At 37.1% G+C, this 14,772-nt stretch overlaps 1 protein-coding gene across 1 annotated transcript in view; it reads right to left on the reverse strand.

Annotated features, from left to right (window-relative positions):
• The window catches only part of kcnma1a (potassium large conductance calcium-activated channel, subfamily M, alpha member 1a), a 325,301-nt gene that overhangs the window by 165,822 nt on the left and 144,707 nt on the right, over positions 1-14,772 (reverse strand). Inside the window, exon 3 of the mRNA XM_007898488.2 lies at positions 13,550-13,611. Coding sequence (XP_007896679.1) covers positions 13,550-13,611 — 62 coding nt within the window. The remainder of the gene's footprint in view (positions 1-13,549; positions 13,612-14,772) is intronic.

Here is a 14,772-nt window from a genome sequence, read left to right on the forward strand (position 1 = left end):
TGCACATCTAAATCCTGAATAATAAATGTTCACTTTTTCACCCATCTTTCTCAGTTACAAACAACTTGAACTTCTACAATAAAAAAACGTACTTCAGAATATCTGAAACGTAAAATTATCTGCTGATGCAAACACTGCACCACCTATTTCTGACAGGTGCAAATTACAGTACAAACATAAAAATAGTGAGCTACTTATCAATTGTGTGATTCATCTGTGTTTATGCCTCGAACCACCACCATCTGATCTCCACATTGCAGAATTAAACTGCTGCAAACGTAATTTTTAAATTTTTGTAAATTTACTTCATGCAGCAGTAACAAATTGATTATTCTTCACCTTGTCCTTAGTTTTAAAGCTGCAGGTCTCTCTTTCCTCTGGCAACTGCACTTCAATGTTTGCACAAGATCACAAGATAGGGTTGGTTGAAGAACGTCCTTTGGCCCATTTAATCTCATCCTTCTAGAATAGCTACCTGACTGTGCTCCCATTGCAGCATCAAGGGGTTTCTTAAATAAGTTCTAGTGTCCTGGCCTCAACCATTTTCATGGTAACCTGTTCCAGTTGTTAATTGTCCTCTGGATAAAGAAATATTTCCTTGATTCTGTCCTTAAATTGCCATTTGCAACTCTGAACCTGTTGTACCATAAAGTATTGCTCTGGGTTTATTTTCTCAATCCAATCCAAATCTTATATGTTTCTATAAAGTCACCTCTGGCATGTTTCCTTTCAAGACCTAAGAGCCCTAGCTTGTCAAATTGTTAACTTGCTCACAGATCATTCTTGTAACACAAGAATGAGGATCATTCTCATTGCTCATCTCTATCCTGACTGTACAGCATTTGAACCGAGTGAACACTGACTCTTGATCATAATAACAGATCACTACGCTTCTCATTTATTGCTTCATTTTATTTGGCTTCATTAATAATTTATTACAATAAATAGTAAGCATACACTAATTTTGTGGTGCTAAATAATTGTCTCAGGCATTCCAAGTAGCACTGTTTTATTTGTATGGCTGTGTACTTAGCATGACCATCCTATGAAAAACAATATTTAAAAAGAAACAAGAGTTCAGTTTTAGTAATGTGTTTATAGAATATTTCTTCCAAAAGCCCCCCCCCCCATTGGAAAGCCATGGCTAAGTCAGATCAGTCTATTCACAAGAATTGCAATGACACACCAATGTAAGTAGTCTGGAGTCCAGCTTGAATCCACAAACTAAATTGGCCACTCCAAACATTTAACACAACGACAACAAGATTACATTTGTATAGCACCTTTCACGTCGGGAGGACGTCCCAAGGTGCTGGACAGTGTACAGCATTTCAGACCTGAGCTGGGGTCAGGGGGGAGAAGGGAGGGAAGGGGAAGGGGGGTGACCAATGGCATGGTGGAAGAGGAGGGTTTTGAGGCAGGACTTGAAGGAGGCTAAGGAGGGGGGGAGGCAGAGTGGTTGGGGGATGGAGTTCCAGAGGTTGGGGGCAGAGTTGCTGAAGGCTCTCCCACCAATGGTGGGGTGGGTGGATCGGGGGACGTGGAGTAGGCCAGAGCCGGCTGAGCGGAGGGAGCGGGCGGATCGGTAGGGTTACGAGGTCACAGAGATAGGGTGGGCGGAGACCATTGAGGGGTTGGTAGGTGAGGACCAGGATTTTAAACTAGATCCTCTGAAGGATAGGGAGCCAATGGAGTCGGCGACAATGGGAGAGATGGGACTTACTGAATCCACACATTAATCATAGATAAAGGACCTGAATTCAACGAAACACACTGAATTCAACCAAAGAGACATTCTTGCCTTCAGGCTAAGTCATCCACAAAAGAGATATAAAGCAATGATCAAGTTTTTTTTAAAGAAGATTACGGCTATTTACCTACATTGTAACAGCACAGCCTATCCCCTAAACTGGGGCTGGGATGGTATTCTACCTTTTCTAAGCCATTTTACTTTTGGAGATCAATCATTCTATACGTTCAGCAACGTTTTTAGATCATCTATCTATCCACTGATGACTTTGCACCGCACATATATTAACATTACAAATATTAATGGATGTAGGTTACTCAGAATTATTTTCTTTCAAAAAAAGCCAATTCATCTTTACTATATGTCAAGTACTAGACAAGATATACTAGAGATATTTAATTCACAGAGTAAAAATCAGCTAAATGTTCATCATTTGATTTGATAAAGGGTATTAGTCCAGAAATAAAATCAATGCAGACTTCAGGATGCTCTGAATTTTCCACCATCCCAACACCAGCTATACTTTGTTGAACAAAAAACAGCATTGATAAAATAGGTCAATGACAGAATATGTATTGCAATGCCCATTGCTATAGGGTTTAACTGATAGCTATGATTTACATAACTTGCGGCTTTCAGTTAATAATCTGTTTTCATCATTACTTCACCCATTTAGTTTCCATTTAATAGAAAAGTAACAATGGAAAAGCACGGATGCTTTGATAATCACACAGGAGACGCCATATTCATTGCCATGACAATTATCAGGCTGCAGCTCGGGTGCTTCATGACTTTAGGAGGATCAACCTGAAGCACAGCGCAGAAGGAAGATAACAGCAACCCTGAATATTTATTTTATGGAGTGTGACAAAAATGTAGCAGAAACAATTCTATGAAAACTAAAAACAAATGTTGTAATGAGTTGGAGGCCTTTTCTTTGCATGTTTCAGCTGTGGAAAAAAATGGCAATGTGAAAATGGAAATATTGTTGTGAATGAACAATCCAGAAAACTCACTAGGCAGTGGAGTCATCAACAATAGCAAACTTCATTACATATTAGAAATTGGGAAATTCTATTAATATGTTGCTGAACAGTTAATAATGACAACAAGCAGTATATGCCTTTGTGTGTGTGTTAAATCCAAACATTTAGTATCTGAGAAAGCTAAGTAGAAATCTCATTGTTTCTGGAAATAAGACCTAGTATATGCTTGCTCAATCTTTAGCAAGAAGGATAGTCAGTTCAGAGTTACAGTTAACAGTGCACTGAAGGTGATGTTTATTTTGGTGGAAACAGGTTGTCTTGAGTAAGATACAAAATGAAGATTTGGATCAAAGAGCCTGCAGGGTTGGCATAGCAATCCTACTAATCTAAGAAACTGCCTAATCTCAGTCCAAATCAATAATTCTGAATGGACAATGACCAAGAAGATCAGAGGTCATCTGAAGAGTTTTGCCAATATGGAACTCAAAACTAATTGGGCTTTAAACAGATAATGAACCCTACCAAAGATATTCTAGGCCAAACGTGCCTGCTTCTTCCACCCTTCTGGGTAAAGATCTACATAAATAAAGGAAAGACATATAGCAGCTCATTATNAAAAAAGGATGCCAAGGTAATTATTGTTAAGTGTAGTGACTAGTATTGTAACTAAGGGCACAGTCATTCATGTCAGCAAAATATCATGAAATAAGTAACTAATTAATCTGGACAACTAGGACATCAGGAGACAATTTTTTTTTTCAGATAACAGCAAGGAATCCTTCATGTCCATCTAAACAGGAAGACTGGACCTTGGTTTAACTCCGTATTTGAACAGCACGTCCAACAACACAGCACTTCAGCACTACTGTACCACACTGGCATATCAGACTGGACACCGAAACCACAATCTTCTGATGCAGAGGAACGAATCCCTTTCCTTTATGAATAACATTTCCCTTCCTCACTTCTTTGCACATTATAGTAATAAGTTATGAAAGTTTGAATGTAAAGAGCAATCTCTCTGAGTGAAGTAATTGGTTTACCTGATTTCTAATTGATTAGAAATTCCCAAATCCATCAGTATTGGCCACAATTTCAAAGCTGGATGTAATCTGTTACAAAGATCTGTCCATGACATAAACTAATTATACCCCAATACCACTACTGCTAATTGAAACAAATCACAGTGCCAGCAACTCTCAGCAAAACGTAGCATCATTAGAATAAGGTGCACAAATACTTTTTAAAATAAACTATTGGTACATTTTGTAACGGCATTTTTTTTTACTTGTAAAGGTGATTTCTTAATAAAACAGCATTCTAAAAGTGCACAGGTGCAAGTACACTTACTGTTATTTTGAAAAGTCCAAATGGGCACTCTAGTCATCACTCCAAGTTGGAGATTGGTGAAGCAGGAAGAGTCAGCAAAGTGAAAACCTGTAGAACATTTGAAAATGTATCGACTCATGGACAAATATGAGTTTATTTGGGATGGATTCCATTTTAAATGCAACTTTTTTTTAAGCGTTTTTAATATCATTGGATAAATCCCCAAACAAACTGAAAAGTCCAGATCAATGGGATACTACTATATAAATCGATGTACACATAGGTAGTGGGCGGAAATATTCTGGGTGGTGTGGGGTGGGGGGTTGCTGAGCTGATCTGTGCTTTCCTCGTAAATCCTGACTGTGCTTTGCTGAAGACTCAACTCATTGACTGCTACATTTGCTTTACTTCACGTCCCGTTGCACACCGTGGGGAGCAATGCTTCTCTCTGGCCACAATGTCCTATTAGCCAAAACTGATGGGGCTGAGCTCCCTCTAGCTCTAGCCACCCATCGCCTATGGATACAGTGGCTTGTAACAGGTCACCAAGCAGCCAGACGTTTCCTGCAGGCAACTGAACGAAGAAAAGCCTGTCTCTTCATGTTATCATTCATCCCGTTCTTTCACTAATGCGGATCCTTCTTCAGCCCTGGAATTGTGCCAAGATCACTTTGTAGCCTGGCTGACTCGGAACAACTTTTTATTGGGTGAAACATTGTGGTATTTTGTACCATATGATAAGCTACATTTCACAGCAATCCTGTTAAGAACTGTCAAAACTCATCGAACATACTGGTAAACCAGTTTCAAAGAGTCACCATGACCATTCATACATTGCGTATATTTTTAACCATTCAATGTCACAAACAGTTAATATATTATTTTTAACAACAACAACAACAACAAGATTCCATTTATAAAGCGCCTTTCACGTCAGGAGGACATTTTGTTGTTATTTTGGTCTTTCTGTTAAAATTATTGAACCACTAAATTGGAAGAGTTCCTGAGTGCGGACAGTGTGCTGGAGATGTGTCCAACCTAAGTTGATACCTCAAATGTCTTGATGAGGCTGAAATGGTAAAAAGCTGTTACTTTATTTCTCATTTTGCTTCAGATGGAGTGCAACTGGTTCACTTGGTGATGAGTACCAACTTTGCAATTATGTGACTTTCTTTGGCTCAAAATTGTACATTATGACTACTCAGTCAACCTGCTTTTCCTCTTGTGGACTCAATCAGTTATGTTTAGAGAACAATCAACCTTCAAAGCCATTTGTCTCCAAGGAACTTGTTTGTGATGCGAGCTCAGGAAACCTGTCACTCTCTGGAAAAGACTGTCCTCTATAAATCCCCTCTCAGATCTGTCTTTAATGGAAAAAGCAATCACAGTGATTTGCACAGCTAAAATCAGTCAACAGCATAGATTTGGCCTGATTTACAACATAAAGGACAAAAGGATATCTTCTCAATAAAAGATGCTTTCAAGAGATGTTTTAAAAAATTGAGTCAATGCAATACGGCCATGTTTCTGCAAATGGTTAAATTATCCAACTATCCAAATAATACGGTACAAAAATAGTAATTTGAGAGAGGAACATGCAATAAAGCTAAATGGTGCTTTTTTAAATTGGCAATTGTATTTAAAAATGTGTATTCCTAGCTGTAAAAGTAAAGAGTGCTATTTCAGTATCTGGGAGGAAGAAAAGGCAACCTCAGCCCTGCTGTAACTAACAAACGTAAAATTAGAAAACTCCAAAACACAGACTGGCAAAATGAAAGATAACTATTAGAAAAGTCAGTAAATCTAGTTTCCCCGGAAAGGATTTATTGCACATAATAGAAATGTCTTGCATAGTCTTTATTCAATGTTTTCCATATGAAAACCCTGTCCTTTGCATTATGCAACTTAAACCACTTTATCAACAAATCTGATTTCAGGTTCATCTGAATTGAAATGATTTGCTGCTGTTATAAGGCTCTTGCAGGCTCGCACAAGAGATTGTTCAGTATGTAAATGAGACCTTGCATGCATGCTGGGATTTTACAAAAACACAGTAATTTCTCACAATGATTAAGGGTACAGAAACGAAAATCCTCCAAGACATTAATATTGATAGGAGCCTGGCACTTACATCTGTTACACATGTTAACATCAAAATACTCACCTTCAATTTCCTCACATTACAAGTTTTTTTTCCTCACATGATTATAGATTATAGGAAAGAACCAATTAAACTAAGGGCACACGGAAATCATGAGTGCATCATGCCAGTTCTGAGCACTACTCAGTTTATTCTGCTCCCTTCTTCTGCTCAAGGCTGATTATGCTCGGACATCTCACTGAGCACAGAATTAATAATTGTTTAATTTACATTCGAATGCTTGAGGTGGAGTATTGAAACATAAAGAGACACTGGTGTAAAAGCACGGAAACACAAACGTGGAGTTGAAAGTTTTGGGAAAGTAAAGCTGACAAGTCAAAAGATAAAGCATAAGCCTAAAATAGGGCTTTGTATTGGCGAGAGCTTGTACTAAGAGCTAAATGGTGAAAGCTGTTGAACAATGTCCAGGATTCCAAAAAAAACTTAGAAGCAGGAGCTAAAGACTGAAAGCTGTGAATCACCAACTCGAAGTCTGTAACATGTAATTGTACGAGATTGAAAGCTGCCACAAACTCTGACCTACAGGCCTGAGATACAAAGTAGAGCCTCAAACCTACAGCTGAAACGTCTGGAAACACAGGATTGAAATGTCAATGTTCACTCAAGAAAGTGCATTTGAAACTCTTCTCGGGAGATGATATGTTTCCGTATGATAAGGCATTATATCAAATGCAAATGCAAAGAGTATTTATTCAATGATCAGGCCACAATTATCTAAGATCTGTAAAAGACTCGAGCTTATAATTAAGTATTTCTGTCCTGCCATCTGTTCACACCACTGCAATATCTTTGATTTTTATAGCTTCAAACAAAGTTGATTTCATGAGTTCTGTGCCATGCTTGGATCACATTCTAAATATCCCTACATTGAAGACATTTCTGAAGAAAGCCCAAACTATCTCTGTAGGATCAAACACACCTTGGACATCTAATCTAGAAATAGATTTGAAAAATCTAGTGTCTACGTGGAGCAGGTACTCACAGATGCTCCTCAGTTTCTTTTGGTTGCAATGGGATGACTTCCAAAATGTTTTCGTGCAATGGAACAGTTACAACACATAGGAGTTCTCAGAAATAGTTTTCTGTTTCTTTCTCATTTCTCCTGCTGAGAACTGTAAACCACCTATAAAGAGGTGCACAAGAGTACCACTTGGGGGGGCAGCCTGTGCCTTAATTGAGTAGAGTTGATGGTCATTTTTTAAAAATACATTGACTAAATGAAATGGATCAGAGCCCATAACCTGGTTGTGCACTCTGAAATGGGAGCTTTTGTGCTTTAATGGAATGAATCAGAACCTCTATCTCAACTAGCTAACCCTATCATTTTAATGGCAACTCCTTAAGTGGTGACAGAGCAAATCTGAGTTATTAGCTTATGCAACAACGAGGGGAAACAGTTGTTATCATTCTGAAAGGATGAGTCAGAAACTCGGCAGCTCTCCCAGCTGCGACAGTTGTGACCTCTGGAGTCTTAGTGCAAAGACTGTGTAATTAAACCAGCTGGTACGTGAAATTATAGACCTGGGTTCCTGAGCCAGTAACTAGGGGATATAGTTATAAAGTAACCACAAGAAGAGTGAAAGGAGAATAGTGGGGATTTGAAACTCTCTGCAAATAGGATGAATTCCAGTGTAGCTTTCAAGAGGGAAGTAGACAGGCGTATGAAAGAGAAGGACTCGAAGGGGTATTGGGAATAAGGCAGGGCAGTTGGACTGAAGCGATATCCTTGTTCTATGAGCAGGTTTGGTGGAACAAATGGTCTCCTTCTGCACTGTAGGTTTCCATGCTTCTATGTTTCCCACTTGTCTTTCTCCCACAGTTAACAATTCACTGATGCTCTGCACTGGGATCACTGGTGAATTGTCACATCGTTGGTCAGCCACCATAGAATCATACCTAGCATATGTCATCATCTTCAAGATGGGGGGGGGGGGGGGGGGGCTCAAGGAGAGAAAAATCAGACACTAACAAATAAGGCCAAAATTCCTGACTTATGAGAAACGGTAATTTGCAACCTACCACCCAACAAAAAAAAATTAACAGAATGCTTGAATGCTGATTGAAATGTTTCAATGGCACAGGGTGGATGCACCCTGTTAAATGGCTCCTTCAAATGAGCTGGAGGTGTGTGAGAATCTATTTTGATTTACTAATTTGCACTAACATGTTCACCTACAAAATACACAGTCACTACACAAGGAAGTAATTCCTGTGAAGCAGTTTGGGGTGTTCTTTCAACTTGAAAGGCAAGGATTTGTTATTATTAATATTATTATTATTTAGCATTGGGTTGCTAATAAATTTAAACCATTTACTAAAATACTCATCCATTTTTATCAGTGCAACAAATAATTAATGTCTAGGGATGAACATTGATTTCATTGTCACCATTTACTACAGAAGATATTGGTGCTGGAATCACAAAAGTGTTTCTCCCGTTGCATAATTGGTTGTCTTTGGTACTTTGAGAAAGTACTCTTTTATGAAGCAATCAATAATCACATCCCACATAGTACCACCTCTGACACATGAAGTCAGTAACCAGCTTGTTGCATTATTAAATTCTTCATCCCTTATAAATATTGGAACAAATTTATGTCAGTATTTGTTTATTCCAATAGTGAGAAATATTAACTGTTCTGCCTAGAATCGTTAGTTATTTACTTCAGTTGCAGCATATTCCTTTATTCACTGTGATCAACTAAATGGTTCCTAAATGGAATGGTTTATCTCACAAGATCGCAAGAGACTTAGATGAAGAAAGCCCTTCAGCCTATTTCATCTCTTCCTACCAGAATACATACACTGTCAATCTCTTACGACAATATTGAGCCACATGTGAAATGAGACGTACCTGCAGGTCTATAAATGACTCCTAACCACTCTTATCATCCAACTTAGTGACTCACAAATGCAGCCCAACTGTTCGTTATTTTCCCTTGTGAATTATGAAGCGACTGATGTAAATATAATTGCTATATGTGATACTTATAAAATGGATGAAAAGTCCTCCCAGAGACCATTATGTTCCGTCTGTTAACAGAGGTTGTTGTTGAAGGTTTAAGATTGTAATTATCACTATTCAACTCCAGTAATTACAATCACACTCTTATTTGCTCCTCTCTCATTTTCCTCTCCATTATAATCCTCGGATGTACAGCACAGAAGGACTCCATTCAGACCATTATATTTGGTACGAGTTTCCCCCTGGAATATTACAATATTCATTGTAATATGGAGGAAAAAGATTTTACTGCAGATTGCTGCTTTTAAGGCACAGTCAACTTAATTGTTTTCAAGAAAAGGTGGACTTTTTGTTTTTGTTTTGTTCACAACTGAACTATGTTCTTGCATAATACCCTTGAAATACATCATCGCATTGACACACCATGATTGTGGTGAAAATGACAACTAGCACTTCACACTTGCGACAATGAAAACGTTTATCAGGGAGAGGAGGGAGGCAGTAGCACATTAACTGGTATCACTTTTTATCTCTTATCTATTGTGCTCTCTAGTCTTCCGATTGCATTAGTTATAAAGGTCTTCATTTTCCACATTGAATTCCAGATAAGCTTCCACTAAACATGAACTGATCTTTTGTTATAAACAACACTTTTCTAGTTTGAAGACGTGCCACTTCATTTGACTCTATTCACATTCTGACAAGTTCATATTTTATTGTCTAGAACACTTGTACTTTAAAGTGAAGACAAATTTGCATTTGTTTCGCCTTTCAATGATGCTCATCAAAATCAACCCATCAGCACCACAGATGATGTTTATGGCACACAGGAATTCCAGAACATGAAAGCAGAAATCACTTTGCCTGCATATTAATGGGCTGACAAAGCAGAGGACAATCAAGTTGTTCGATCTGATCAATTTCCCCTGTGCACAAAAAATAATTAATATACAAATGCCTCTGTGGCCCAGGATTCTTTGTCTTAGCTCATAAGACCCTTCTGTCTAAAATGTGAGATTGCACAGAATTGTGGAAAATTCTTAAATTCAGTTTCAATTTAATCTACAGCAGTTGAATTTAGGTAGCTTACATCACAGTATCAGAAAAGGCTTAGGACATTACAATTTAGTGCAGCTACTGTATGTATTTATACTGCATCTGTGAAGATATCAAGTTCAGCAAGTCTGAACTCACTTAATCTCTTCTAACACATTGCATTTTACTGCACCTCTTCACAACGTCACATTTGGAGTAACTGATCATGTACCTTTGAGAGTTATTATTAATATATTTTCTTTTGGTCTCTTAGACTCACAGTTCAGTTTTGGCAGAGGACCATGATAAGCACCTACACTGTCAGGCAGACTGGATGTATCAACTCAAGCATTCACTCACAGATCACTTGGCTAGATTATTCTTCATTTGTAGATGATGTGGATATCAAGATTCAAGATCTTCAATTTCTTCTCTCTTTCACTTCACAGGATTTATGGTAAACTACAGTAACAGCATTTAAGCAAACGTGGCAGCCTATTGTGCAGTCCCACAAACAGCTATAAAATAAATAACCAATATTATCTGGGACATTGTTAACGAGGAGACCGAGAGAAACTCCCTTTTCTTTTCAAATAGGGCCATGGAATCTTTATAGTGTGGCTGAACAGGGACCTCAGTTTAACATATCATTTGTAGGACAGTAACTCTGACAGTGCAAAGCTCCCCCAGTGTCCCGACGTGGGGCTTGAACCTACAACCTTCTGATGCAGAGGCCGAGAGTTCCACCAATTCAGCCTTAAATGATCAACAACACAAATGAAAAATGCATATAATGTTAATTCCTGCAAAAAATACAACAGAAAGGTCACTGTGGCAGCCATTGCTTCCCTTCAGTAATGTGTGAAGGATCATCATTTTTAACGCCCTTATTAAAGAAATCATAAGTGAATTGTTACGTCTCTAGCTGAAACATTGACGGCTACTGAATGGTAGAATGATTTGCCATCTTCTTTACCATCACTGTTAATTAATCTCTTGTTATATGGAGAAGCTGTGAAGGAACAAATGGATGGGGGCAGAAAATAAACCCTGCAAGGATATTTGCTTTACCAACCTGTAAGGATACTGGTTGGTATTATTCACCACACAAATAAAGCAGATAGAGGCAATATATGATTTTGCGAGCATTTTGCACTGTACAATAATCTCACACAGAATCACTGCAATGATTTTCAGTTTTTGTCAGACATAAAAATATGAACAAAACTGAAAAAGAAATGCGCATTAAAATTCTTTGAAACAATCTCAAATAAATGTTCTTTTAGATGAATATTATGAATAATGACCATTTCTAATTGCATGCATTGCTAGAATACTATTGACAGAAGCATTCTCGGGTAGGCAGGTTTCTATAGCTAGTATATTTATGCAAGGAAAGAGTCTAACTAAATAAAAAGCCAGTGCTAAAATGAATTCACTAGTACCGTCCCAAAGTAAATGGGTGCAATCGCATGCTTCTCCAGTCTAATAGATCTAGCAGTCTACTCAATGCTACTTTCTCAGACAGTCTACGTTCTGCAGCAATGCAAATCTGTCTAAACAATGAAAAGAATTAAACAAGGACATGCACATCTTACCTTGATGAACTAACAATTTGATTTTTTTTAAAGAGAAAATGAATGGGAGAAAGAGCTGGTGTTAGATAAAGTAATTTTGATGGCAGATTCCATTAATAAAATGTTAAGCTTGCAGCCTTCTTTAGAACAAAAATGTTACTGACGCCCTACCTTTCCAGCTGGTAAGCACCACGCAACTTAATACTTTTTTTAAAAAAATATTGAAGTTGTGCAAAGCAGGAGATGAGACAAATAAAATCAGATTGCTGTCCTTATTTCTGCAGGCCAGTTTCAACTATTGAAGGGCTTTTTATTTTAGTGGTAAAATCGTACTGATTAACATAGGTGCACTATCCTCCTGACAAGGATCACATCACTTCTCGGTTTATTGATATAATTCATATTGAAACATTGTTAGACCACTTCAGTCAATTTTTTTTCCAATAATAAAACCCAAAACATTTTACAGATTTAAATAGTAGCATCTGGAGAAAACACATCAATTCCATCCCTTTTCTGTAATCTTTTCCAATAAAGGACTGAAACATTTCATCTGAGACGCAGTGCAAATGTTGACCAAACCATGCTGGGTTCCCATCACAGGTGTCTGACTAAAATTAATCTTCTACGGTTTATTTAATTTGAAGTTAGATGGGTGGCTTTCATGAAAAAAATTAATTTGCAAAAATGGAAGTGATTCTAAACTTATATTTTAATTAATTTATGGAATACTTTGAAAATGTTAGTTTAATTCTCCATTTTTGCGTACATAGAAGAATCTGTTGCTTTTTCCATGACTTCGAATTGCTGAAGTATTTTTACTGAGATAATAGAGAATCAAAACTCCCTCTGGTTGTTCTAAGCAGCTTGCATTATTACAACTAGTTACCTTTTAAACTGTAGGGTTTTTATCTTATAATTTAAGATTTTGACAGCAATAGTGCAGACGTCAGCTGCCATTTTTATGTGAGTCAAGATTTTTTTATATAGCATAGCATATTTGATAAGTGCTGTAATGTGTTGAAATCCTTGTATAGATTTTTTTGTTGTCATGGTGGGGATGATTCCTGTTTTTCATCCATTCACTGACATACATAATCCTGTCTAGGAGGATAAGACAGTCCGGAGCAAGACTGTACGAACACTTGTCTGTCTGTACAAATTGGTGTAGTTGGTAGTGGCAGTGTCTCTTTCTCTCTCTCTTTTGTCCCACCACAAAAGGACGTCTTCCACCTGTTGATTCAACTGAAAACTGACAAAACTCCAGCAAAGACAAGTGAGCTTGAGTAACTGGCAGTCTTGTACACATATTTATATGCAAAAATTTCCCTTACTTGTTTGCAATACTATCATAGGAATCTCAGAGTTATTACAAATACTTCTAATTCCTGTTATTGAGAAAATGTGGAAATAAAAACAGGTCTGTTTACTTTAGTCAATGTTAACTATAATTACAATGGGCATAGTGTGCCCCGGAAAGAGGAGACAATGACTAATTGTTGAGTGTAACTAAGTAGAACACATAATAAATGATTGCACATTGAGTATTTAATTTGAAAATAGAACAGCAATAACTTAACATTTCTAAATTACTTAAAATGCTAATCATCATTAATAAAAGCTCTTGAAACATTAACACTTCTCAAATGACTATAAATGTATAAATTTTTTTTTAATTATAACCTAAAATCATTGACATTTTTGCCTGCATTACTCAGAATTAAAAAAAGTGTTGGGGATACTTACTCTGAAGAATCTATGAAGTATATTACAAGTGCACCAATGCTGAGAGCAAAGACTAAGACCACCTATGAAGAGAAAGAGGGAAAATAAGCAATTGTAAAATACCGAATTAAAAATGAATATCTTAAACCAAAGATAAACCTTAATCAGAAAAGAGGATGATATGAAATGATTACATCAATATCCATTCAATATTGACCTTTTATGTTAAATTTCCAGGTGGATTTCTGCAAATAATGCATAGGATCTTGCTGGAGTACATTTATTTACAATTGTTTTTCTGCTCAGTGATTCAGACATAAGCAAATCTGGACAAGATGTGCTCTGCACTTGATCTTCCACTTTAATGCCAAGCAGAGTAAATCACAAATGGTTACATAATTTTTAATAAAAAAAATTCTTGCAAATCTAAGTTGATTAATTCACAGACCTGCTTGATTTGGACTAAAAACAATGTAATTTAAATGCAAGTCACAGTAAACGCATTCCGAATCACATTTTAAAATGCCTGTAAAAAGTATACTCGTTTTTACAAAGAAACAACTGTTTTCGCAAAATACACCCTCAAATAAAGTTGCGTCCCATTTACTCTACAGTAATCAAGCCAAGTCATCTAAGTTCAGATTCAATTGTCCTTGGATAAAGTAGGTCATCTGACCAATCTGTTCGATATTGAAGATGTCTCTTGAATGGCTTAAAGTTTAAATATGTACAAGGTTTTGCAAGTTAATTAAATTGGCCTGATTTAAATGGCTTCGCTAACTAAATTTAATTCCGAGCTATTCTATATTTAAGCCTAAATGGTGCTGTAAAAACTTAGCAACTAACCTACCATAATATAATGTAACCTGCAGTACAGAAGGTTAGTAACTGACTTACAGTATATTTTCTTCCACTTTCTCCACCCAAGCTAAAGTAATGTGTTATGTTCTCACAACTCAAATGTAGAAATCACTATTTTATTCTCAGCTTTCAAAACACAATACAACCAAAACCCTTTTAGTTAGTTACCCCTGCATCCTGCTTTATACTTCCTGATCCCCTTTCATTGATTCCTAGTTAATTGGTCATTCCTTCTTAAAGAGTATCCAACATAAAGGAAATCCTGCCCAACTCATGAGCAACAGAATTAATTTTTGTTACTGCATTTACTAATTTCCACCCTTAACATTTTGCACCCTGGAGAATGACCATGTCACCTTTTCCCAACACTCTGCAAATGATTG

The sequence above is a fragment of the Callorhinchus milii genome, unplaced genomic scaffold (genome assembly GCF_018977255.1).
Source record: "Callorhinchus milii isolate IMCB2004 unplaced genomic scaffold, IMCB_Cmil_1.0 Scaffold7, whole genome shotgun sequence".
Lineage (NCBI taxonomy): Eukaryota > Metazoa > Chordata > Chondrichthyes > Chimaeriformes > Callorhinchidae > Callorhinchus > Callorhinchus milii.